General features: G+C 54.8%; 1 protein-coding gene across 2 annotated transcripts in view; it reads right to left on the bottom strand.

Moving 5' to 3' along the window:
- Positions 1–26,357, bottom strand: part of VAV2 (vav guanine nucleotide exchange factor 2) — a 112,740-nt gene that overhangs the window by 13,132 nt on the left and 73,251 nt on the right. For both annotated transcript variants that reach the window (XM_063144802.1, XM_063144803.1), the window contains exons 3-17: positions 22,807–22,865; positions 20,552–20,620; positions 17,316–17,418; positions 12,585–12,683; positions 10,049–10,117; positions 8,850–8,950; positions 8,516–8,615; positions 7,525–7,620; positions 6,238–6,306; positions 5,764–5,850; positions 5,183–5,268; positions 4,502–4,634; positions 3,766–3,875; positions 2,601–2,702; positions 637–725 (exon numbers count right to left, since the gene is read on the bottom strand). In XM_063144802.1, coding sequence (XP_063000872.1) covers positions 637–725; positions 2,601–2,702; positions 3,766–3,875; positions 4,502–4,634; positions 5,183–5,268; positions 5,764–5,850; positions 6,238–6,306; positions 7,525–7,620; positions 8,516–8,615; positions 8,850–8,950; positions 10,049–10,117; positions 12,585–12,683; positions 17,316–17,418; positions 20,552–20,620; positions 22,807–22,865 — 1,372 coding nt within the window. The remainder of the gene's footprint in view (positions 1–636; positions 726–2,600; positions 2,703–3,765; positions 3,876–4,501; positions 4,635–5,182; positions 5,269–5,763; positions 5,851–6,237; positions 6,307–7,524; positions 7,621–8,515; positions 8,616–8,849; positions 8,951–10,048; positions 10,118–12,584; positions 12,684–17,315; positions 17,419–20,551; positions 20,621–22,806; positions 22,866–26,357) is intronic.

The following is a 26,357-nucleotide window of genomic DNA, read 5'->3' as shown; positions in this document are numbered from 1 at the left end:
ATTTGAAAGCAAAAGTCGACATCCAAGATACACTCTCAAAAACACGTCAGCTGAACACCCAAAATGTAAATGGCTGTGCACAATAGACCGGTCCTGTCAACCACATATGGCTGCTTTGCGCATAACATGAACTCCTGGTTTTTTTAACCCATGGTTTGTTGCTCTACCCAGGGTTTGCCTTGTGTGTTTTCTCAATCCCTGGGTTGTTTGCTTCCCTCCTCCTTTGCCCGCTCCCTGCGTCTATCACAAATGCCTTTGCAGTGCTGTTATACTGGAGAGGCTGGGTTTTTTGTTTTTTTACTGCTCTTGCCTGCCACTTCTGTAGCCAGGCGTAACAACCCACGGACAGCCCACAGTTCTGGTTTGCACATAACGACAACCCATGGATTAAAACTTCCAGAATTTACAAACCACGGGTTTTCTTTTAGGGGTTGATTGTAGCCAGTAAACCATGGTTTATTAGTGTGTCCAGGTTCACACATCACAACCACCCAGAATGCAACAATGGGCTAGCATTACGTGAGCCGGGGGGGCCTGAGTTGCTTGTGTGGTGGTGGAAAGCACGTGGTTCTCCCCAAGCGGCATTTGATGCAGACCCGGATTGTAAAAAGCAGCTTCTGACCTGGGATAACTTACTGATTTTGCAGGGTGGGATGATCTCCAAGCACTCCTTGTGCGCCCCGGCTTTGCACTTCATGCACTGATAGCCTTGGTAGAAAGTCCCTCTGGGGAAAGAGAAAAAGAGGGCAGCTCCGGCACCGGGCCTGCTTCGCCCTTTTGCCAGGGCCTACCCGGGCGTTGCCTCGTTTTAAGCCAGGGCACCATTTCAAATTGCAATAAGAGGCAACAGAGGTAATTCATGGGTGTTGGGCAGACACGATTCGCAGGCCTCTTCTTGGATAGATTCCAGGTGGCAGAACTGAGCCAACCCAACCCCACCCAATGCAACAGTGGATTGAAAGAGTAGTGGTGGTTTTTAAAATCCCTCCCGACCACCGCAGCTGGAGGCTTTGCTTGCCCTGCGCCCACATCTATTCCAAAAACCCTCGAGTGGTTCATTCCGATGGAAGCAGAACCACTGATTTAGGACAATTCGGTGCAGAGTGAGAATTAATTTAAGAACGCATTTCATTTGACGTGATTTGACTGAGAAATTCATTGGCTGCCTTTTGACTCCTGTGAAATTTAAATAAACCCTAGTCATTATTTCTAAGTCCCCACATATAAGGTGTGAATTTGCACATCTGCATGTGCTGCACGTTTGCGTCACAGGGGGCCGGGCCGAGGATGCTTGCAATGGGCTCCCAATGGCCTTGACTACAGCCATGTTATCAACATGACCGGGGGTTTGTGCCTTTGATGCGCGCAGGTCCCACGGGCATTTCTGGGCCTCTTCGTCTCACTGATGAAAAGCCGTTACGTCATCGCTCGTAAGCGAAAGTTTCGCAATGCATAACTAACTGTGGGTTAAATGCTCCCAGGACCCCCGGAGGAATATGCGCAGCCCAAAGGCAAGGACACCCTGATAAAAGAGTATCACGTCCTCCGGGTTCGTGGCCCGGTTATAAACATTCCTGCCACGGTAGCAAGAAGTCCGCAGGGAGATGACATTGTTGGAAGGTAATAGCATGAACTGCTTTCAAGTTCATGGCGGTACAAATTATTTCACTCAGTGCTGGGACGTCTCCCCCAGGAGACATTGTGCTCACGAGCACCAGCAAAACACAGACATGCTGCGGATGTGCAGAGAAAACAGCTGGATGCGGAGTGCACCACCCTAACGGGAACGAGGCCTGCTCTTTCACAGGGCGTCCTCCCATCTGCACCCCACAATCCGTGGTCACGTGGTCCTCCGGGAAGCAGCCTTGACTTCCAGCGCTGGAAGACTGGGAGAAGCTCCGTGTTGCCTGGACTTACTCCGCATACCGTGGAGGAGGGGGGAAGGGGGGACGAAATGGCACAGGCTTCCCAGGGCAAAGTTTACCAAAGCGTTGATATTAAGGTTGACCGGGATACTTGGGGGACGGGGCCATTTCCAAGGGCATGAACTGCCTCCCTGCCGAATTTCTCTGGGTAATAGTGCAGCTCAGATGTTCGACTAGCAACCCTCCCGGTTTCTTTCCACCTGACGCATGGAACGCAGAGGGAGCCCTGCCTTGAGGCTGCCCTTGGGAACGTGCCTTGACCAGTGTCGCTGAGTTCCCGGGGACCACCAGAAAGATGCGTGTCAAGCCTCTTTCAGCCTAAGTGCCAGATTCAGTTAGAGAGGGACTCTCAAGAGCTGCACTCCGTTGTGGGTGGAGCTAAGGGAACTGGGGGTGGGTCCAAATACCCCCAACGCCAGCATAGCTCCTGCTGTCGGTATCTCGGCCGTGGGAGGGTGTTTTCAACCTTTTTAAATGGGAAGACAACTGGGCGAGAGGCAGGCAAAAGTGCCAAGTGACTGGAGGCTGGGGGGCACAAGGGAAACCCTGGAGGTCTGGACTGGGGTTGGCCTGCGGGCCTGAGTTTCTGCACCCTGGCTGGAAAGCGCACTATGGGCCAGGGCCTCAGCGCCGACTGGTCCGGATGGACCTGAAGCCAGGGAAGGGAGCGTTCACCTTAAAAACATCTTGCAGGCTTTGCAGTTGGTGGTCTTGTCAAACGTGTACATCTGGAAATGGTGGTTGTTTGCTGTGGCTTTCTCCGGCTTAATGTTGGACCTGATCCAAGGAGGGGGGCAGAAAACACACACAGAGCTCGGTTACAGAAGCCGCGGACGCCCCTTCTCATGTCTACACGCAGGTGCCCCTGTGGCGCTCTGTACCTTTGGCAAGCTCTCCCGGGGGCTTCTGTGGTGCCCGAAATGACCGGTTCCCTCATCAACGACAGACTGAGCATTTCATAAAGCAGCCTTCCCCAACCTGGAGCCCTCCAGACATTTGGGACTTCAACTCCCGTCAGCCCCAGCCAACATGGCGAATGGTCAGGACTGCTGGGAACTGTAGTCCCAAACACTTGGAGGGCACCAGGTTGGGAAAAGCTGTTCTAACGCTTCACCTGTAACTAATTCCAGCAGGCTGTGCAGAGGGAAAGCCATTCCCCACCCGCCTTGTGAAAAGACGGTTTCATCTTTTTCCTCTTCCTTCCCCACTCCCTCTTCCTTGTGTGCCGTGTCTTTTTAGATTGTAAATCCATGGGGCAAGGACTGCCTTGTTTAACAGAGTGTTTGAAAGCCGTTCTGGGAGGCTTTTGGAGGGTGGGTGGGTGGGTGAGGATTTAATAAATAAATCAAAGAAATGCACTAGCAAGGCTGGATCACCCTAGCCATGCTGTGACCACCACCTGGAGTAAAACAGTGATGGGGAAAGACAGGGAGGAGACCGCCGGGGGGCGGGGGGGGGAGGAAATGGGGGCAAAGTGAAGGGAAACGTCCAGGGCTGAAGGCTTGGGGAGGGGGAGGGCCACTGCTCAGACACATCAGCCACTGTGCTCGACAGAACAGCCTGTGGGTTATGTGAGGGTTGTTGAAGCCTTGAATAACCCTCTCCAGACGGGTCTGCACAACACAACAAGTCATGGCCATCTGTGGCTTCAGCCCATGGTTGCATGATGCAACTGGCCATTGTGGGTTAGTTAACCCTCAGGGCACCGTGGCACAGGCTGTCCATCATTATGAATATGCAACCGTAGGGGAGAGAGGGAAAGAGAGAGAGTCTGGGCTTTCTATGAGGACTAACAACTTGGTTTCAGCAGTGTCAACTCCGCCCCATGATGCTCGCTCACATGGCCATTTCAAACTGCTCCATCCACTTCCTCTTCATGTCTTCAGTCTTGCAGAAGAACTGGAATCCCTGCTTGCCTTGCAGGTGAGTGAGGTAGAAGCCGTACGACCACTGCGGAGAGAAGCGGGAGGGAGGGACGGGCTGAGGCCGGGCCAGCGGCAAGGGAGGCGCACCTCTCGGAAACGGAGCTTGTCCTTCAGCCTCGTCCTCCGCCACCACCACCCCCCCGGCCTATCACATGGGGACGGCATGACTGGCCAACCCTGAGGGCTGTTGGTGTGGGTGGCTGCCGTCCCACATGCCACTGCTCCAAGCACTCTACAGCGCTGCCTCAACGCAAGTGGGATGGCGCATGCATCGCCGCAAGGGAAGGAAAGGGAACCCGAAGGCGTAGGCGCCGCTCACCATTTTTCCGTGCAACTGGGAAGCATGAGAGAGCGGAGGAGAGACGCAGCGGGTTAAAAACAAGGCCCCCAATTTCCAGTCCGCCCAGGTGGGTGTCCAGGTGCGGGGAGGCCCGGCCACTCCCCCCCCTCCCCTCCCCGCACTCTCACCCACCCCCACCGGGGCAAATAAATACAGGCAAGCATTTTTGATGGTGTGACAGGCTGGGTTGGGTGCAGAACCACTTCCTCAGTCATCCATGCCTTATACTCTGAATGGAGGGGAGGGAAGGGGCTCTCCCTCGGCTTACAGGGGGGACCCCCCGTCCCACCCCCACCCACCCCGCCTCTGACCTTCTTTATGTCCTTGTTGTTTGTGGGGTCGTCGGTCATCTTGTAGCAGAGCAGCTCAACGATGTCCTTCTGCTCGTAGCTGTAGCCTTTCCGTTTGCAGACAATCACCACTTTATCAAACAGAAACAGATACCTGCCGGAAAATGAAGCCGGGGGCGGGGGGGGGGGGGAGAAGAACAGGCTCAAAGGGCGTCTCCAACACACAGGCTTTAAAGAGGTGCTTCATGAGCCCCCCTCTCTCCATCCCCAAGAAAGGGTGGGAGCTGCAGTTCTGCAGTGACTGAGCACCAACGTGGCGTAGTGGTTAGAGCATTGGACGGCGGGGATCGGGTTCCAGCCCCCCCTCGGCCATGACGTTCACTGGGTGACTTTGGTCCAGTCTGTCTCTCAGCCTAAGCTGCCCGTGGTCAAGAGGTGACGTGGCAACCCAGGGCCACCTTGCGTCTTCCAGTCGTGCAAACTGCGCGTCAGGCTTCCACGTGCCCCCCTCAGTGGGATCAGGGCCCCTGCGTTCTTCGACACAGGTACGGGCTCTGAGCAGAATGTGTCTTCTTTAAAGGAAGGGGGGCGATGGAGAATAAACCCTCCGCTCTTTTGCTCTATGGACCCTAACGCCTCACCTGGTAGAGGTGTGTGTGCATTCCCCCTTTGCCCTCCCCTGCGGTTTCCTCGCTCGCTCACCTGTCCTGCTTCGTGTGGTTGACGATCGACCGGACCTTCAGTTCGCCGTCAATCTTGGGCCTGCCAAACTCCTCCAGTTTCACCGGCTGCGGGAGAAAGCGGCGAAGCGAAGGGGTCAAAGCAGAGCCAGGGAGGCGGCCGGGTTGTGAGAACCGGAAAACGGAGCAAACTGAGCAGGGTTCAACTTTCCTAACTTGCACATCTTCTTTCTCTAGACTAAAGTGGGGCGGATTCCCTCTGCAGGGGAAATTTGTGCAAAATCAAACAGGGAAAGTAGCGCAAACTGCCGGCAACTTGCGGACATTTTCGGTGTACTTGGGATCATACCCAGGGCTTCAAGCAGGGGATGAGCGCATGTTTTGTAAACAAAAGTGAAATTCTCAAACATCCCTAACTGGACTACAACTCCCAGGATCCCCCAGCCAGAATGGAAGTTGGGAGTTGTACGCCCACACATCCGGAGGGCCCCAGGTTGGGGGCAGTCGGGCACTGCAAAACGCCCCCAGGGCGCCCCCTGCCCTCCGCCACGTCGATACCCTCTTGCAAGGGGAGAGAAGGCGGTGCTGCACGTCCGGCCTTACCAAGTTCTCGATCGAACTCTGAAATTCACTGATTTTCTTCAGCGTCTCTTTGTCCCGCTTGACTTCATTGATGTACATGGCCAAGTCCTGGGGAAGAGACACAGATGGAGGGAGGGAGGGACACAGCGAAGGACCCCACCGCTGCACTGCGGAAGGGCTGAAGGGAGACACGGGCTTCGGAAGGGCCAGGCTCTGTTAGGACGGTTTCACGCAGCTCTACTCAGAAGTAAATGCTGTTGAGTTCAATGGAGCGGACTCCCAGGCCAGTGTCTTTCAGGACAGCCGGGGGATCCTTCCTCGTGCAAGGAAGAGGGGCAGTCGGTTTCCCTCTGGTGCAGTTGGACTTAAGTGCCATGAACCGAAAGGCCTCGAAGGACGTGTGGCCACATGAAAGCCCTCCCCCGATCTGGATTGAAAGGAAGGGCCCCGGGGGAACGGATCCGTCTGGTTCCATCTCGAGGAATCCCCCTATACCTGCATGGCCTCCAGAGCCTCCTTCAACTGCTGCTTCTCCGGCCGATCTGACGAATGGCTGAGGAGCTCCTGAAAGACAGCCACAGCGCATGAGCAGCACGAAGAGGCCCAGAAGAGCCCCAATGCTGCTGGCTCAGGCCCAGGGCTCCCGCGTTCTGTCCACACAGAGGCCAACCAGATGCCCCAACAGGAAGCCCACAAGCAGGACAGACAGAGGTGCCACTGCCGTACACCCCCCCCCACTTCTGCTTCCCAGCAGCCACACCAGGCAAGCTATTGCGGTATGAAAGCGGCACGTGGTCTATCTGTACCTCTACATGGCACTCGTGTGGCTCCTGCCTCTTTTACATGCTTTCATAGCGCAATAGCCTGCTTGGGGTAGATGAGGCCCAGAACTGGACATGGCACCCCACATGTAGTTGCAGCACAGATTTGCATAAGGACAGGATGGTCTTGGCAGCTTCATTTTCGATTCCTTCCCTAATTCTGCCCAACGTGGACGACCTTCCCATCGCCACGGCCCACCGCAAACCGAGTCCTTGCCTCGCTCTCTCCCGCTCCGTCCCATAGCGTGTGTGTGTGTGTGTGTGTGTGCGTGTGCTCTGCCCCTATGCATTGCTGGGGAAGAGAGAGCTGGTCTCCTCGGCCACCGCGTCATCGCTGGGACGTTTTTGGTGCGCCGGTTAACACAGAGCCGACAGAAGAAATTTCACACATAATCAGATTATTTGCAGACTTATTTCGCATTCATTAATTGACTCTCGTGGCAAACCATGTAGCGTCAGCCAAGGTCACACGCTGCGCTGTGGAAGACTCCGTCACACCCAGGCGCTGCGGTGATGGTATTATTAACGTCAAAAAGGGGAGGGGGCGGGGAAGAGTAAATCTGTAGCTCGGCCATTGGGGGGGGGGGGAAGGATTATCTATTCTTTCCTGGAACAGGGAGTGTCGAGTCCCAGGGAGAGAAGAGGCTGGAATTCACCCAGAGAGCTTCAGCTGTTGGGCAGTATAGAAATCTCAGAGAGAGAGAGAGAGAGAGAGAGAGAGAGAGAGAGAGACTCTTGATGTCCACAGAGCGGCTCAGCCCCAATTTCTGTGGTGCTGCAAGGAGCACACCCGGGCTGAGGGTGACTCATCGGACCAAAGCTTTGCGCTCCGTCACTCGGTGCGATGGAGCCCGGGGACTCGCACTTCCTGCCCTGTAAACAGGTCTGGGCCATCTCTCCCTGCAGCTCCAGAAAGCAGGGGGCTCAGGGGGGCCGGGAGGGCCGGGTGCAAGGGACGTACTTTTAACAAGAGGTGATACTTCAACACCCGCTGCATCGGCACCACCAGCAGGTCCTGCAACTTGAACTTCCCGCCTTGCACCTTCAGCGTGCATTCCTGAAAGGGAAGCAGAAGGAGGGCGGGAGAGGCTTGGGCCACCTTCCAGCCGTGGAGTCCCCTGTCTCCCCGCGTGGCAATGTTCTGGTCTTGTAACGTCAGCCGTGGCCTTGGGGTGCTTGAACACCCAGCACGCCTGCACGCCTCACTGCCCCCTTGACAGAACCACGTTTTCCAGGGCACCTTGACTGGGAGCCGCCACAGTCAGAGAGGGTTGAAACCGTTTAAACGCGCCACGCAGCCGGGGGTGGCATTTTCTGGCGCTCGCCTAGAGGCAGCGGAGAGCAGGGCAGGATCCGACGAGCAGCTTCCCTGCTCCCTCAGGAGAGCAAGGCCGGTCCCTCGGCTCAACCTGCACCGTCAGGCACTAGTGAGCCTGGTGGGCGCTTTCAAGGCGGCAGGAAGGCAGCGCTGCTTCCAACTTTCTCCTTTCAGCAATTCTCGGGAGTTGCAGATGGGCCCAGTGTCAACGGCGCATCCGTTTCGGATGGGTCAGGAGTAGTGACGGCCGGACAGCTTCCCCCCCTCCCCCCTCCCTCCCTCCCTCCCTGGTTGGATTTGCAATCAATTTAGTGTGACCCTATGAATGCACGGGTTGCCGCTGTCGCAAAACGGGGCTTTCCTACCCATTGCAGCCCCATTTTCAGAGTCTGGGACCTTCCAGCCCGATTGCCAAATGAAGCCGAAAAGCAGGGGAGTATCTGGGTCCAGGATTTCTGGAGCGCCGTCGCCGGTCAGGCAGCCGGGAGACGGGGCAAAGAGAGTGGGGGCCCTCGAAGGCCAATTTAGAAAAACGACGCAGCCACTTAGAGCATTCAACGTGGGGGGGGGGACGCGGCATGTGCCACGCAGCTCCCGCCAGCCAGCCTCCGCCCAATTCTGCCGCACTCGTCACCTCGACTTTTTGCCGGACGTCTTCCCGGTTGCCCATGAGGTGGTTCAGCGTGGTTTGTGCATATTCCATGTGGCTGCAGTACTCGCCATATATCAAGAGCCTGGAGAGGAAAGGAGCAGAGGGGGGAGTTGAGCCCCTCCCAGGAAGTGCAGCCTCTGCGCTCCTGAAACCGGACCTTTAACTCCTGGCTTTCTCTGTGGCTGCAGCTGAGCCGGGTTTACGCACGGAGCGCCGCTGCTCCCAGGCCCCCGGGCTCCACCAATACCCGGAGGGAAGAGGGGCCCTGAGCCCTCCTCTCTCCCAGGCCGCCCCCGCTATCTTGCAGCCTTTTTACCTCTCTTTGAACTCCAGGAACACTTTGGCCAAGGTGCCGCCGCCAGACATCATGGAGACATCGATGCTCCTCAGGAAGCTGAAGTGCACTTTGATGAGTTCCTAAAACCAGAGGGAGCAAATCGGGACATGCACAACCCCAAGCTGTGCGCTTGCGTACGAGAGAGAGGAGGGAAGAAGCTGCCTTTAAAAAACTTCTTTATAGCTATATGTGAGAACAGGCAAAGCCTCTGGTGAAAAGTATCTTTAAATTGCATCAAAGGTGGCAGCTCAGTTCAGCTTGGAAGCCGGACGATGACAGATTCTGTGCAAAGATTGTGCCTACATCAAACCTCAAAAACGGAGCAGCCGTTGCTGGCGCCGAGCACCATTCGGCTGCAGACCAGACAACCGCCTTCATAGCATGATGACCCCCGCTTGGTGGTATCGCCTTCTCATTCTACCACATTTAAATGAGTCCGTCAGGGTAAAAGTGAAACTCTGGCGCCTGACATAAGGGGTCTCCAACCATTTTGTGCCGGTGGGAATATTTGGCATTTTGAAGGAGCGTTGTGGGCGCTCTCACAAAATGGCTGCCATGGGGGAGGGCTTGCCCATTCATAAAATGGCTGCCACAATGGGGTTGGCAGGACGCAAAACACCCATTGCCCAAGCAAAGTCTTTTGCCCAAGAACTGAAGTCCAAAACGCAAAACCACGTCTTTGGAGCCCAAATCAAGACGGCGCTGGAAGGGAGCACTTCACTTTGCAGCCTGCCAGCCTCCCAGTTAGAACCAAAATTAATTTTTAAAAATCTTAATTACGATACAAATCAGGAGGGTCCGGGAGCTCCAGCAGGCAGCAAGGAAAGTGTCCCTGGGCAGACGGTTTGGAGTCCCAGTGGCCTCGCACCGCTTCACAACGGCTGCATTTCATGTGGGCTTATTCCATTTTTGCCACTTCAGGAAGGGGGTCGTATCGGTTTGAACCACTGGGACAAAGAGCCTCAAGCCAGAATAGGCCGCCATTTTGTGCCCACCCCCTTTGCCTATGGCGACACCCACCACTGGAATCTGGCCCTCGGGCTGCTCTGTGCCCTTGGGCTTCCCGTGATCTAGAGACGCGGTGGGACTGGACCTGAATCCCACGTTCGTGAAATTGGGGGAGAAGCAGCAGGAGCAGCAGCAGCAGCACAAATGCCAGCATTAAGCAACAGCGTTACCTCCAAGTTGATAAATATCGCTTCCATGTCCTGCGGCGTCAGTATCAGCCTCAACGGATTCATGTAATTCTGCAAAAGCAAAGCAGGAACACATGAGGAACCAGGGACACGCGTCGCGCCCCTTCCGGCTTCCAGAACAACACGCTCCGTCACGGATTAAAGCTGGATGAGCCAGTGGAGAGAATGCGCCCGGTGCGGCTACCCTGGGCGGTCCCGCATCAGGACACGGCCGGGAATGTTTGGACCCTTCCTTCCATGGGAAAAACTGGCCAACGGTGCAGAAGGCCAGGCGGGAATTAGGGCTGGAACATGCCCCCCCCCCCGACACCCACACCCCAAACTGCCCCCTGTAATATTCCCTGAAATGTTGTCTGACATCCCTATTTGACATCCAGCGGTGTTTCCTATCTAACAGCCGATACCTGCCTATTTTCAGGCACTTGCTACACAACATCGTCCACAATTAAATGAATATTGCATTGACTTGCTTCTAGAGGTCCTGGACTGGCAGTAAATGGTGTGTGTGGAGGGGGGGGTTTGATGGTGGTGCTGTACCAAGGAGCATTGGCAGAGACAGACCAGCCATTCTTGCCCCAAGGAGCTTACAATCAGGGAGCAAGGCAAGGGATGTCCCTTTTATTTTGTTTATTCGTTACATTAAATCCTGCCTATCTCACTTGTGCAAGTAACCCAAGGTGGCTTCCATGGTCCTCCTCTTCCTCCTCCTTTCTGTTTTGATCCTCACAACAACAACCCTGTGAGGGAGGTGACGCTGAGAGTCAGGGACTGGCCCAGAATCACCCAGTGGGCTTCCATGGCCGAGTGAGGACTAGAACCCAGATCTCCTGACTCACAGTCTGACACTCTCGCCATCACGCCACACTGGCTCTCAAGATATATCAGGGTTATATCAAGAAACACAGGCACAGAAAGAGAGAGAGAGAGTCATGCCCTGAGGAGCCTACAACCTGCATTCCAGCAGCAGTGGGGGAGTCAGGGGACGGGGCAAAAGCGTAAGCCGTGAGCAAAGGTCGCTGGCTAGAGCTCCTCCGCCTGCGTTGCTGTTCCAGACGCGTTCTGAGGATCCGGGCCCTTGTGCCCAAGGCGGGTGCTGAGGCGAGCCCGACGGCACAGAGAGGCAGCCCCCATTGAGGTCTTCCGGGAGGGAGTTCCTGGCTGAAGCGGTGGCGAAGGAGACCGAACCTCTCGAGGCGGCAGGAGGGTTTCATTCGCGGACCTTCGTTGCCCCGTAGACTAAATATTCAGTCCATGAAACCTCCCTGTCCATCCATTTGTCTCATCCATTCATGCTTTCTTTTTCTTTGCAAAGCAATAAAAAAAAGAGCAAGTGATAACTCGGGTGGATTTCCTTAACATTGTCGCTTCTGCTCAATTGCTGATCACCAAAGGGAAAAGTAATCACCGGTCCGCAGCGCTTGGCTCTGCACGATGATAGCGCTGATGTCTTCGCCTTTTTTTTCTTTTCCCGGAGCAAAACCCGAGACATAATTCATCAAAACCAATTAAAAGCCACGAACGCGTTCAGCAAAATGTCCCTTTTAATCCAATTAGTCTCCATGACAAGCTGGTGCTGGCGAGAATCCCAGGATGAACGGCTTCCCTTTGCTTATCATGCGAAGGCCGTCGAACGAACGGCGAGAAGGGGCGGGGGCTAGTGGGGACGGCGGCGCTCCTGGCACGCGGGGAGGATCAGGAGCTGTCTAAGGAGCTGCCCGTGGATCGGGGTGGGAAGCGGGATTTGGCTTCCTGTGACGACGCTGCAGAGGGGCTTCCGAAAAAGGACCCGGACCCTCTCCTTCTTCTAAGACGCGGCCTCCAGCCCCCCAACCTCCACTGCTGCCCTCCTCTGGACATGCCCCCAGCCTGCGGACTTCCTCCTGAAACCGCGGGGCCCAGCGCTGGACACAGGGCTGCAGGTGAGGGGCGGCAAAAGAGGAGTGACGCAGGCCCTTTCCGTCCGGCGATCCGGACGCTCCCTTTCGGCAGAAGCGCATCAGCCGTAGCTGGCCTCCGCATCAGGCTGCTGACTCAGGCTGAACTTGCAGTTGACTAAAACCCCCGGGGTCCTTTTCCCCGTCTCCTCCTTGCCATGCCAAGCATAACCCATTCTGCACTGAGGTATCTGAGTCTCCCTACCCAAACGCAGGGGTTTACATTGACCTCCGGAGAGAGGCGTGGGGGCCGTGGGAAATCAGGCACAGACTTTGGCAAATGGGGATCCGCAGGACTGAGAGGCTCCCGATCACGGATCAGTAGGCGGCCACGGTCAAACTGCCACAAGGCTCCCAGAAACCGCTGGCAACGCACCGGCCTTAAATCTCACCTGTGCCACTCCGTTCGCTTCCCTTCACACACACCCCAGAAGCCTTCCCTCTCCCCTCCATCGCTTCTCTGCCCTTGTCAATCTTTGGATTGGCATCTCCTTGGGGCAGAGACCCCACCCTACGCACATCGATGGCAAGAGCGGAGTAGCAGGAACAGCAGCCCCGTGGCGCTCCGCAGGCCCCGCCCTCACCTTTTCTATCTCTTCAAGCGTCTTGTAGTACTTGGCTTCCGTTTCCTGGATTTCTAGCAAGCAGCAGTTCCTTTTGTCATCTTCTGTCATGCCCATTTTCTAGAGGAAATAAAAACACACCATTGGCATCTTAAACGTCTACACTGTCTGGTTGGAACAGGTCAGGAATTAATGATCTGCCATACAGGAGCGCCTAACAGGCCCTGGGTCCATCCAGCCCGGTATCCTGACCGCTTCTGGCTGGCGGCCGCAATGGCTCTCCAGGGTCTCAGACAGGAGTTCTTCCAGCCCTACCTGGAGATGCTGCCAGGGACCTCCTGCCTGCAAGGGGGAGGGGGGCTCCATCCCTGCGCTACGGCCCTTTTCCTCCCCTGGTCTGCAAATGCCCTCCCAGGGCAGACCAGCAAGATGTTTGGTGTCCAAACAGCCGGAATTCTGCTTTAAAGGTGGACCTTGCCATTTTAGTCCTTAACGCTACATTTGTTTAGGTCCTGGGCCAATCCAGCTCAGTGACCTTGGTGCGTGTGTGATCCAGAGCATCCCTCTGGGCCCCACTTAGATCTGTGGATCCATGTTCCAACAGCCACTAAGCAAACTCACTGGCCTTAAGTTGGCTCACGGTCACAAGACTGGCAGCAGGCCTGGCTGCCAAAGTTACTTTTCAGCCGTCACCGGTTTCCCAGAAGCATTGTGTGGCAAGGGACCCCAGAGGTCATCTAGTCTAATCCCTTTCTCAGTGCAGGGACCCTGCAGCTACAGCGTCCCTGAGAGGTTGGCCAACCGGCCTCTGCTTAAATACTTCCACTGCCTCTCAAAGCAGAGCCTGTTCCGCTGCTTGAGGGCTCCTTGGCACTGGGACGGGGCTCATAAAATCTCCTCCTGATTCACAGCTCCGTCTCTTAGGGCCAAACTCCAAGTTGCACCAGAAGATCTCTGGCTGATCTTCTGCATGAGCTGGGCCTTAACAACAACAACTCATTGCAGCCCTAGGAGGGGGCTACCAATTTGACCAATTGACTGAGGAAGTAGGGACCCACCAGCCTATTCAAAGAGGGGAGGCACACAGGGCGCTTGTGACTCTGTTTCTCCCCTGCAGAGCTCAGAGCGGCCTGAGGGGGGCTGATGGACTAGCAGGCTAATTGGGGCAAGGAGCTGTGGATTCCTCAGGTGGACAAAGGAGGCAGAGCAGTTACAGTCCACGCCACCGCCCAACTGTGGCCGGCGATGAATGTTCCTGCCCGCTGTGGTTCTACGTTGCCTTCCCACAGCGATTCCCTATGTGTGTTCATGTGAGCGTGGGGCACCTAAGCAGTTCTGCACATCACTGAAGAGGAGACAGGTGAGCAGATGTTGCATGGAATCAGTTTGTAGACAACGTCTGGAAGGCAGCAAGGCTGGAAGGGGACCAAGTGCTCTAAGATGGAAGGCCTCATGCCCGCCAGAGGACGCACATGGATGTCCCTTGAGAGCACATTGCTCACCCAAACACTCAGGGTGCATGGGCACATTCCATGGCTGTGGTCTTCTCAGGTGCAAGCCCAGTGGAGACTTTAGACGTGTCAGGTTGCATCCAACCAGATGTGGGCAAGGAACAGAATGAGGCCTGGAGGCCCTGGGCTGAGCGTTTTCTAGCCCCCACCCCTGATCCTGGGTTGGGCCAAAGGCCCAGAAAAGCAAACATCCTTTTCACGCACAGCCGGACACTTACCTGCATGTACCTGATCTGAAGCATGCAGAAATCACAAGCAAAATAAAGTGCAGTTATATATTTTGCATCATAAACTGCCCACTTTGAAAACAAAAATGCATTCGCCAAACGAAGTTTAAGAGGCTTTTAAAATAATGAAAGGGAATTGCACTGATCCTGAGGACGATGAGGATGAGGAGGGCCCCCCTGCTTCATCATCCCTGAAACAGACCCTGCAGCTGTACCAACTGGAGAGGAGCCCGCCCCTTTCAGCCCATGCCCCCCCCCCCATCGCTGGCCTGTGCCAGGTGTGCAGCTTACCTGTCAAATTGCACCTAACAGGCTGCGTAAGTGGCCAGATTCACCCATGGGGCAAAACAAGGGGGTCAGAGTCCCTTCGTGATCAGTGTCAGGGTGTATCGGGGGGGGGGGAGGGGGAGGGGAGGGGAGGGGCAGACTGTTTGTCCCTGAAGAAAAGGATTCCAAACCAGGGGCGTTGGGACTCAGGCCTGTGGGCAAAATCAGACCCTCTGGGTAAAAGAAAAAAAGTTCTGGTCTGTAGCTGTAATTGAAGGGTTGGTTTTGTCTGATGCTGGTGTTTGTTGTTTGGATTTTGGAAGGTTTGCTCTTTTTTGCACTGCATCAGTTTTATTGTATGGATTTTATTGTTAGAAGCTACCTTGGCAGGGCTCCTGGCCTGAAAGGTGGCCAAGAAATACAGTAAATAAATCCAAAGAGTGACATTTCACCACGGCGCTGTGCTTGGACAGATGTACCGAGGGGCAGCCCAAACCAAGCCCACAGAAATGGATCAATGCGGCCCGTATTCCTCGCTGGCTGGAAGCATGAGGAGAAATTGGCTGGGCAGAAGGACCGCTGCTTCCTTGCCGGCAGGGACCGGCACCTGGCAGCTGCCTCCTGGAAGACTCAAAAGTAAATGTCACTTTACTGAGAACCATGAGCTGAGTGGAAGAAGCCTGCGACGTTCTTGCGCCTCCTCTGCTGGAGGTTTTGAAGCAGCCAGCGCTGGGAACAGGAGTCACGACGTGCCTCCCGCCAGCAACGGGACCCGAGCAGAACGCGCTGGTGCGAACGCCTCGGAAGGCCCCTCAACGCCGCGCCTAAGGTCCAGTTCCGAGTCCGGGCAGACCTGCGCCGCGCCTCGCCCCTCTCCTGAACCCACGCCCGGCGGCTCCCCCTCCTTGCCCAGTTTAGCCGGAGGAAGCGAATTGACCGGTGGACTCCTGGGCTCCTCTCCGAGTTACGCATCTTGTCAGCTGAGGTTCACAGCCCAGAGACACTAATGAGAACCTACAGGAGCCACTGGGGGGTACAAACATCGCAGGCAGAAGGCGGAACGGAAGCAGAGAAGGGATGGCCACGCTCCGCTGGAGGCTCCTCGGCCTAAAATGCGCCCTCATGGGCAACCACCTTGTCAAGCTGCCTTCGCTGGGGAAGCCATCTCCAACGTGGCACCCCCCGGATGTGCTGGACTGCACCGCCCGTCTTTCCCAGCCGAAATGGCCGATCGCAGAATCACAGAAGTGACCCTGGAGATCACCTAGTCCAACCCCCTGCTCCATGCAGGCCCTGCACTGCAGGGTGTAGCTACAGCATCCCTGACGAGATGGCTCTTCTTTCTCTAGGCTCTTCTCCTATCATTTCTCAAGCTCACCTCTGAAGCCCTGAGAGCTAGAAACGCGTTCTTTTTAAAAATGCGAGCTTTGATTCTCTGTGGCAGGTTCCAGACCACGGCAGCATGAGACCGACCGGCCACAATTCCCTTTGCCCGCTTTCCTACCACCGGCCAGGTCACCCACAGCGACGTGCGCGTGAGGGGCAGGGAGGCGCCTCTGGGCCACAGCAGCTTGTGCTTCCCCCGGCTGCCCTTCCGGGAGCACAACCTGGTTCCCGCACCCGAGGCCTCCGGCCCCTCCGGCCCCAAAGCACCCTTGTCAACTGACGGATCGACTGATTCCATCTCTGCGCTACTCCACAGCGCTTTCACACTTCCAAGCCCCAGGCAGCCCCTGACTTTAACACCCAGCTGAAAAAAAGAGAGAGAGAGAAAGAGTGGGGGGGGGGAATCAAAGCCCTCCCCCCCTCCGGGGAGAGGAGCAGCAGCCCTGCACTGCAACAGCCTGTCAGCACGTGCCGGAATCTAAAAATACTCCTGGAAGCAGACGCGCAGCTGTGCTAATTGAGCAGCCCGGTCCGTCCCCCCGTCCGTCCGTCCGTCTCCCCACTTTCTCTGCCGAGAGAAAGGCGATGTGAGAAGTCCCGGGGAGTGGAGGAGGTTTGTCATCTGGTTGCTATTTTTACACTTTCCTCCCAAATTTCTCTCCCTCTCTCTCTCTCTCTCTCTCTGTATATCTCTGCCCCCCCCCCCAAGGGGCTGTTTCCTCCCTGAAGACAGAGTGTCCCGGCTGGGGTACCGTGTTGGGTGTGGGGTGGGTGTGGGGTGGAGCCTCCTGAGCCCAAGACCTGCTCCTGACCTCCCCTCACGTTTCATCTGAACAGGCCCCGGGTTCAAAGGCTGCCATCACAAACTCTTGGTGGTGTCGGATCCCCCACAGTGGGCGCGCAGAACCTTTTTCACGCTGAGGGCCGGATTCCATTCCGGAGAAGCTCTCGGGGGCCACATTCCAGTGGTAGGCGGGGCCAAAGGAAAAGGGGCGGGGGCCAAAAGCAAAAGGGGCGGGGCCAAAAGACCAGCCTAGCTGGGCTCAGAGCTCTTACTGCCAGTCGCTGAGCCTCAGGGGAGGCATCAGCACCTTCCAGAATAGGGTAAAACGCACAAACACTGGGAAACCACCCAATGGTCAGTGATTGTGGGAAAGGGGGCAGAGCCAAGGCAAGGAGGAGTGGCCTCTTGGGGAACCCCAGTAGGTAGGACTGGGCCACCGGATTCTGAGAGTCTGCACCCCTGTCTTCAAGTGACTTCCACCACCACCACCTTCCACTGAGGTCTTCTGAAAGAAGAGCTAAGGGGGCCACCACCTCTCAGGCCCTTCTCCCCTTCCCCAGCCCCCGCTTTCTCTCACCATGGGCTGCTGGACCTCCACCTTAATGATGTCCTCGTAGATGTCGTCCCCTTCATCTTCACACGGGACACAGTCGTAAATGTCCTCTCCCAGGTCATGTTCACTGGAACAAAAGAAGAGGCCCCTGAATGCATCGTAACTTCAGGCAGAAGAAAGGAAGGGCAGGTGGTGCTGTTGGTGCAGTGAAGTGGCGGCCAGGGGGGCGGAGCAGCGCAGTGGGGCGGCAGCTGCTTCCCCCTGGGTTCGATTCCCCAAGTCGCCTGCGGGAAAAGCATCTTTGACTCCTGAGCTGCTGGGAACAGACGTGGCACGGCGTCTGCGCGACTCGGAATCCGTGGGTCAGATTCACAGAAATCAAACTCACTGGAGTCCATTGTGAGTTTCGCCCACACCTTCAGTTACCCTGTTCTGAGTCCTAGCAAGGAGGTAAGCAGCCAAGCAGGGATTTGAACCCATGTCTCTAACCCTGGTCTCAATTCAGCGGCTAAGACTTCGTAACGGGCACATCTGGCTTATTTGGGGCGCAACCCTATGCATATTCAGAGGGAGAGAAAAGCCCTGAAACCCACAGCATTCCTTAACCAACTATGCTGGCTGGGGGTGGGTGGGGGGTGTCGCTGGGACTTGTAGGACTTCCCCCCCCTCTCTAGACATGCGTAGGGTTGTCCCCTCATTATATTTTCAACCTGCCTACCAGCAGGCATTCTCCGGGTAGATTACGAACAGTTAAAAGGGTACAACACAAATATTGAAAAGAACAAGACAGAAAACCAAACAACAACCAGCACAAGGGGACAGGTAAATGCGGAGAGGAATCAGGAACAGTCTTCAAGGTCTTAAAACGTTTCAAGGGCGGCAGCCGTCGCTCTCTCTCTCTCTCTCTCTCTCTGGCCGGCTTCTTCCTGTTGTTGTAGCTTTGAGACACACTTGCCAAGTCCCAACTGCAAGGAGTCACAAAGCGACGGCTCCCTGCAAAGAGGGCCGGAAAGGCTGTTCCGTGCCAAGGCGCTCTTTCAACTCGGCAGGCGGCGGCGGAAAGGGCGGCCTCCCTCAGCACAAAGCCAAGTGGCTCCGGCACCCAAAGTCCCTGGCCGGCTACGGGAGATCCACGTGCAGCCCAAGGGGAAAGAATCGGAGGCGGAGCCAGGAGGGCAAAGGACATGCAATGGGACCGTCCCAAGGCGAGCGGCAGCAACGGCAGAACGTTTTCGCCACCCTGGGAATACCCCTGCCGAAGGGCAGGGTATACAGGTGGAAACCAAAGAAATATTTCCCCACTGGAATGTCACGGCAGGGGCCGAGATCCCGGATGCTGCTGCATGTGCTCACGGAAACAGCCAGGGGTGCTGGCAATCGTCTCTGGCAGCTTCTGGTGTTGCTCTGAGTCCGTCTCCGGCCAGAAGCCAGAAGAGACGCAGCAGCAGAGCCAGAAGAGATGCACGCGCCTGAGCTGGGCCCGAGGCTTCTGGAGATTTCGAGATAAATCCCTTCCGCGAAGGCAGGACACGGACGAGGTGATCTCACTGGTGAGCTTTGCCCACGGCCCTTCGAGGCAGGGAGGGTGACGGGTGGGGTTTGCAGGCAGAAGCCTGACGGATGCCCGCCCTGACGGAAGATTCACGGGCAGAAGAACGCAGAGGAAGGAGGCGTTCGAATGCAAATATTGGGACAGAGCACTCAGGAGCAGGGAGGACAAACAATTTGCCATTAGAGCCCGTTATCAGAGCGGTGTAAGAAGCAGTGATGCACCCTTTAAGGCACCTGGAGGGAACTGACCCCGAAATAATACTTTGCATGGAATAAATCTGTTTGAAATGCAGGAACAGTGGGGTTTAAACGTTAAATAAAGTCCCCCTTTTCAAAGATGTGCCCACCCGTGTCACTTCACGCGCTGTACGCATGCCATTTCAGTTTTGTTTTTCCTTTGCATCTAAATCAACGGAAATGGTCTCCTGGTTTGGGCAGAGGCAGCTTCCCCCCCAAAGGGGTGAAAGGTAAAACAAAGGAAGCGCCCGGCAATGGCGGTCAGACGGTAGCTTTGCACACAAAGGCAGCCGGCTTTGAGTGTACTTGTTTTTCTGCAAATAAAGTAAGCAGGTCAATGTTTTCCACACGTGGGAATAAAATGTTGGGGGAAATATTTAATGTATTGAGTGTGAAGGTGCTGCTAAATGCTCAGGATCAGGGCAAGTTTAGAAAAGAAAAGATGAAAACCACTCTGAGAAAACAAGGCCAGAGAGCGGAGTTGGAAGTACAACTCCCATGTTCCTGACCTGCAGCCACATTAACTGGGCTGATGGGCGTCAAGGTCCACATAGCGCATCTCCCTAACACAAACATCAATAGGGCTACACTATGGAGGAGGAGGAGGAGGAGGAGGGAAGAGAAGAAGAAGCAGAGAAGAGAGAGAAAAGAAAAAGGAAATAAATAAAAAGAATGCTACACTTTGCACACACACAAAAGAGGGAATTAAAAGTAGCTCTACACTTTGCGAAAGCACCTACATGTCGGGGGTTTTGGGGAGCAGGAGAGATGGCCTGCGCTGCGCCATGCAGACCCCTTCCCCGAACTCTCCCTACAGCAGGGGTGCAGAATCTTAGGCCTGCGGGCCAACACTGTTATCTTTCAGGCGCCAGGTCAAGACTTTTCTCTTCTCCCAGGCATTTAATAGCATTTAACAACGCAAAGTTTGTTTTTAACGGACCCTAGAACTGTTGTTTAAATGGATACTGTTGTTTTTATGTTTTTGATGGTTTTAAATTTTGTATATTTTAATGTTTTCTGTTTTTAACTTTTGTAAACCGCCCAGGGAGCTTTGGCTATGGGGCAGCATATAAACATAATAAATAAATACATAAATAAATAAATAAATAAATCCGGCCCCCTGCCAATCGTTTGGTGGCTTCTCGGCTTCAGCAGAGACATTTCCCCCATTCTAAGAGGCTGAAGTGCCGCTCCAAAGGCCAAATGATGGGGCAGGAAGAGCTTTAAGCAAACACATGGGATATTCCGGGCCCTCCTCCTTCTGCATTTGGCCCCACCCACCACTGGAACGTGGCCCCCAAGAGCCTCTCCGAAATGGAGTCCGGCCCTTCGGGGGAAAGAGGTTCAAAACTTGTGACCTAAAGGTGAACTCTCTCGAAATGAGTGAAGTGGGAGACCCGGGTTCAAAATCGTCGGGCAGAGACGGCCTGAAGCAGACTCGAACACAGGACTGCATTGGGCGCGATACTTACTCAGCCAGTTCCTCCAAACTACGGTAGACGTCATCGTCATTTTCTGTGGTCTCCTCCGACGGGAACGGCCTGGCCGGGGTGGAAGAGGCAGAGAGAATGGAGAGCCATTAACAAGGAAAATGGCTGCAGCGGCACCCCGAATACAGAGAAAACCAGCTTCTCCCAACCATGTGCAGAGTGCAACTGGGATCGCCCAACACTATGCGTGCCCCTCCTCAGAGAAATCCCACCCGGAGGCAGCCTCTGGCTTGGAGCTCTCTTCCTGACTTGTCCTGATTGACACAAGGCTGCTCGTTCCGCCTGTGCAGAAGGGAAGTCTTTTGGGGAGGGGGCATCCGTGCCGTGCTTCTCTGGGCAAATCCTGCCATTTCGAGCTTCAGAGGCTAGGGCTGCTTCTTGTCACACGTCAAGAGCAGGTCTGCGCCCATCCCTTTTGAACAGCCAGCAGGAATAAATGAAAGGGAGGCATGCGAAAAGACGCGGGGCTGTTCAGCTCAGAGAAAGGCGAGGAAGCGGAGACACGACGGAGGTGTACAAAACTGTGTCTAGGATCCAAGATTAGTCCTATGTAGAGCAGAACCACTGAAATGAATGGTGAGCCATGACTCACTTAAGTCCCGTTCATTCGTTCATTTCAAGGGGTCTGCTCTACAAAGAACTTGGATACTACCCAATGCTCGGTGTGAAGAAAATGGATAAGGAGTCGTTTTTCTCCCTCTCTCATCATACTAGAACCCAACGGGGTCATATCCCACGGAGCTGAATGGTAGGAGATTCAGGGCTCTCTCTGCAGGGCCTGGCTCTGGGGACGCTCACGGCGAGCCCCTGCGCTGCAACACTGACCGCTGCGCCTCCGAATGACGCCCTACCAAGGCCCACCTCTATCAACGGGGCTGTGAGTTATTGGACAAAGACCCCCAAAACAGCAGCACTGCAGACCCAAGCAGGTGAGGGCAGCAGAGGAAGCCAGCTTGATGCACAAGCAGAATAATAATAATAATAATAATAATAATAATAATAAGGAGGAGGAGGAGGAGGAGGAGGAGCCAGGAAATTCTTCTGACAGGCACCACGCTAAAAGCCATCCCCAAAAGCTGGGCTGGGGAACAACCCCGTCCACCAGCTGCTGCAAAAGAGCATTTGCACCAACGCAAAACCTCGCTGGTCATTTGGCAGCGGGAATCGATGCTCATCGAGGGCTTTCTCTCGCGTGCCGGATCTGCTGCCTGTCACAAACTGTTGCTGCTCACTTGGAGATGGGCTGTGATAGCGTGTGTGTGTCCCTCCCCCACACGCCTCCCCCCCCAAAGAAAAAGAAAAGGCACTTGAGGGGAGGGAACGATGAAGGCAGAGGTCAGTTGGCGCACTGCCTGGGCAGCATCCAGGAAAAGGACGGCAATTCAATCCCTCCCCCCGCCCTGCCCAACGTAAAATACGATCCTATCTGGAGGTTTAGATCTCCTTTTGGAAGAAGTGCAGCTAACCAGAGCGGAACGGTGGAAGCGAGTGAAGTTTCCTGCCTCTTAGATGCTTCTGGAGAAGATCTTGCATCCTGACAAATGTTCAGGCACACAGTGGGGGTGTGGGTGGGGGTGTTTGGTGTGGGTGGGGGTCACGTCGTTTCGTAAGAGGGCCCTGCCACTTGCGGCGGACGGCTCATTTCCAGGAGTGCCACTGCTGTGGTCAGTTTGGGAGTGCAGGCGCTCATCACGACCGCCTCCCCCAACGGCAGCCCCCAAACCCAGGCTGAGGTGTGTAGAGCCGTATCAAGACAGCTGTCGTAGTTTTCGTCTCCACCAGTCACAGACTCTCAGCCCAGCCTACCTCACAGGGTTGTTGTTGTGAGGATAACATGGAGAGGAGGAGGATTATATATGTCGCCTTGGGTTCCTTGGAGGAAAAAAGGCAGGATATAAATGCAATAAATAAGTAAATAAATCCAGCCCAAAGGCTTTTAAGCCTGAGCCTTCGGCACCGCCTGAGGAAAGGCCTACTCGTGAGCAGAGCGACACACGTTCAGCCATGCCCTCAGATCAGGTTGCTATAGGAAGAGAGTCAATGTAAGAAAGCCCTTGTTTTGGAAACGCCAAAAGTTTAGCAGGCTCAGCTCTCCCGGGTTTCCGGCACCTGCTAAACAGGTACGTTTTCCAACTGGCATTCCCAGGAAGGTACACTCAGATATTTTTTAATGAAACAAACAAACATCAATACCGTTAAATAAATAAAAGCAATGCGTTAAAGCGCAATCGCTTTACCTGATGCCTTTGTTCTGAGCGATGCTGTGATGAGAAAGCCTTGAGACAGCGGATATCACCTGATAAAGGAGAGAAGGCGGCAAGATTAATTTCTGGGGTCAGATGCTTAAACTTTTTCTTCTTCTTTTCTTTGAGAGAGCAAGATAAAATAACATTTATTTTGTCTAATGAAGACAGACTGCATACATCAAAACACTGGTACCGCCGTAACTGTGTCTGATTGACCCACGGTGGATATAAAAGTAATTATCCCCCTTCTCATTAGTAATCTAGAGCGCATGATGGGATGGAATTGCACACGGCTCTCGCTGAAGGGCAGAGAGACGGTTCCTGCATCACCGCAGCTGAAAACGCTTTCCCTGGTAGACCTGCCTTCCCCAGCGCCACGCTCATGACCTCGGACTGGGCGCCTACAGCTAAGGATGATACATAAACTTCAGCAAAGCAGACCTAACACGCGGCCCTTCAAATGTTGAAAGCGAACTGGACTGAGAGATGGGCGAGATAACGAGGCAGACACACAGGTATCAAAGGATACTGCAACGACAATGAAATGCATCCAATTTCATTACTACCAACAACGACAACAACAACCTTATTTGGCCCAATTAGCATATTTCGTTCAGGACACCCTTCCTGGCTTTCATCAAAGACTTGGTGAGGTCATAAAAGTGGAGCTGCACATTAGCAAAAGGGAAGATGTCTCTTGAAAGATGACATCCGTGGAATTCCCCAGGAGGAGGAGGAGGAGGAGGAGAATCCTGGCCTGTTTAGCTCGGGGGACCCCTGGGTTTTCCATGAGTCACTGTAAAAAAGGAGGAAGCCCGGCCTCCTCCTGTCTGTCTGTCCCCAGAGCCCCGTCGACGCACGGCCACTGCTGTCACTCACGGTTTGTGTAAAGGTCAAACCTTTAGACAGGCGTCTTTATAAGAAGAAAAGGATTCATAGGCAAGAGTGGCATTTACCAAGCAAGCCGGGGGGGGGGGGGGGAGGGAGAGAGAGAGAGAGAAGAGAGCAATGGTTTGGCCCACAAAACAGGAGAAAGAGAAGGAGCGGAGACCAGGCGCCCAGAGGGGGCCCCACTGATGGGCCGTGGCTGGGCCCCTGTTTATCCAAAGAGCTCCTTCCTCCCTCAGTCCATCTGGCCCAGATGAGAGGTGATGGCACCAGCCCAGCCTCTTGGAACGGGGGTCCTACCCCGAGCATGTATGGACTGGGGGGGGGCGTGGTCTGATTTTAGGGGCAAAGGTAAGGGGTGCTGAGCTCTAACAACACACCCACACTCACACCCCTTTTCTCCATTAAGCCCACTCCTGGTATTGGGAGTCCAGAGCTGGGAGGAAGGCCTCCATCGATCCCGGCGGAGAGTTGTGAGCAGGAGCAGAAACCAACACGGCTCATGGTTGCACCACCGCCCTGTTTTACTGTTCTCGTAAACACTCTGAAGGTGTTTATTCTTCTATATTGTTTTTACACTGGCGTCTATGTTGTATTTTATGAAAGTTTTAAAAATGTAAACGGCTTAGAGATTTTATGATATCAAGTGGTACACATAACACGAGTAGTTTAAATAAATAATATAAAGAAGTTAAATCAAGCTATCATACGTGTTTTAGCTGATTGATTCATTAAATCTGTGTGGACATTTTAAAAAAGAAAGAACCACTAAAGCAAAGGTCCTCTTAGGAGATGCATTCCGTCACATGAGAGACAGAGAGAGAGAGAGAGAGAGAGAGAAATGCCTCTTCAAAGATGGTGTCCGGCCACCTACGGCTTTTATAACCTCCTGAATTAACTATTTTTTGCAAACGTCTGCTGTCTTTGACAATTGGAGGGATACGTTTTAGTTGACCACAAGGATTTCAACTGCTGCATCCAACCGAATGAAACATTGCAGCTGTAGTGCCTACACCTGGGGAAGGCTGCCCATCGTCCTCAGCAAAGCCCAAAGGGCTACGGAGCGGGAGCTTGTGGTCAAAGTGCAGACGTCAACAAAAGGGTTGCCCCGGCACGCGCCCTCCGCCCCCGTGTGACAGGGACTGCGACTGACACATGGCGTGGCTGTTGCAAACGATGCCAGACACTCACACGCACAGGCTGACCGCGTGGAGGCTGGCGAAAGCTGCCCTCCTGGACCAAGGGAGGATCCCTGTTCTCAACGAGGAGGAGGAGGAGGAGGAGGAGACCATGGACTGGACCCTGAACGCTGCATCATGCACCATGCGAACGAAGCAGCACTGATTCTGCACAGCCATCAGAGCGAACGCCAGCATGGGGCCAGGGGGTAACAAAGTGCCCCCCCCCCGCTCTCTTGGCATCCACCGGACTCCCTGACTTTTTATTATTATTTCTTAAGATTTTTTTAAAAATTAAAATAATTAATTAAAAAATCCCCGGTCAGCTTACATGCTGCAAAGCAAAGCGCTGCCCTCCAGTTCCAAAGGGCGGTTTAGCATTTTGCCTTTCAGGCGCCACCCTCTGCCTCGGGCCCGTGTCTTGACCAGCTGACTTCTCTCTCACCTCCACCACTTTGCCTTCTGCAAAATGCGTGTTTTGCGACTGGCCACGGCCATCTTATGAGTGGACAAGCCCCCCAGGCGCATGGCAGGCATTTTGTGAGAGCACCCGTGACATCCTCATGTACCCACTGGCCCCAAAGAGTTGGGGACTCCAGACGGATGGGCTCCATCCTCATCAGAATCCTTTGTGGCGCACTGGAGGGTCTGAGGGCTGGGGGCCACGACCCCAACCTACTACCCTGGGCGAGAGAGGGAAAGAGCACAGCGGCTTCATTGGCATGGTGTGCACAAAATCCCGGATGCAGTTTCTGGTCTCTCCAACGCGGCCGTGGTCTCCTCCATGTGAAGAACAGAGTTTCTCACTCATGGCCCTTGCTGGTCTATGGAGGAGGGGGCCGTGTCGCCCTTCCTCCTCACCATCCACAGCATGAGAGAAAGGGCTCAAGGGAGGTTCCATCCCTGGACGGAAGCATTGGGAATTTTATCCACAGGCTCCGACAAGACCAAAAACATCAAATAGTAATCACAGCCAATTAATATTCCAGACAATCCGCAGCAGAGACCAGGGCAAATGAGCCTGGCAGTGTTCGTCTCTGGCAGCATTTTGATCCAGCTGGAGGCCTGGGCAGATGGCTGGCAAATGCCTCCTCGCAAGGCAGGGCCCAGAAGAAGGGCGGCAAGCGGAGGGGGGCCGCCCTTCAGGTGCTCACGCGGAGCCGGGCTCTCAGCAAGCCGTCCGTACCGAAGGACCCGGGCACCTGCCAGCCATTTCACAAAGCCAGCGGTGCGCCAGGGAGCCTACGGAACTCCCCTCCTCTGTCATTCCAGTGCTGCTGCATGCAGCGGAGAGCGTGGAACTGCCTGGGGGCAGGGACCTGCCTTCGTGCTCACGCTGGTCTGCAAAGCCTCTGGACGCTGCATCCATCGTGATGCCAGAAGACCTGGAGGGAACTGCGCACAGCCCCTGCCACTGGGTCAGGAGGCCTTGACGAAACGAACACCTGCTTTATTGGCCTGGACACGGGAACGCCG

Source organism: Elgaria multicarinata, chromosome 19, assembly GCF_023053635.1.
Source record: "Elgaria multicarinata webbii isolate HBS135686 ecotype San Diego chromosome 19, rElgMul1.1.pri, whole genome shotgun sequence".
NCBI lineage: Eukaryota > Metazoa > Chordata > Lepidosauria > Squamata > Anguidae > Elgaria > Elgaria multicarinata.
The sequence above is the reverse complement of the archived record's forward strand: the minus strand, read 5'-3'. Positions and strand labels throughout refer to the sequence as shown.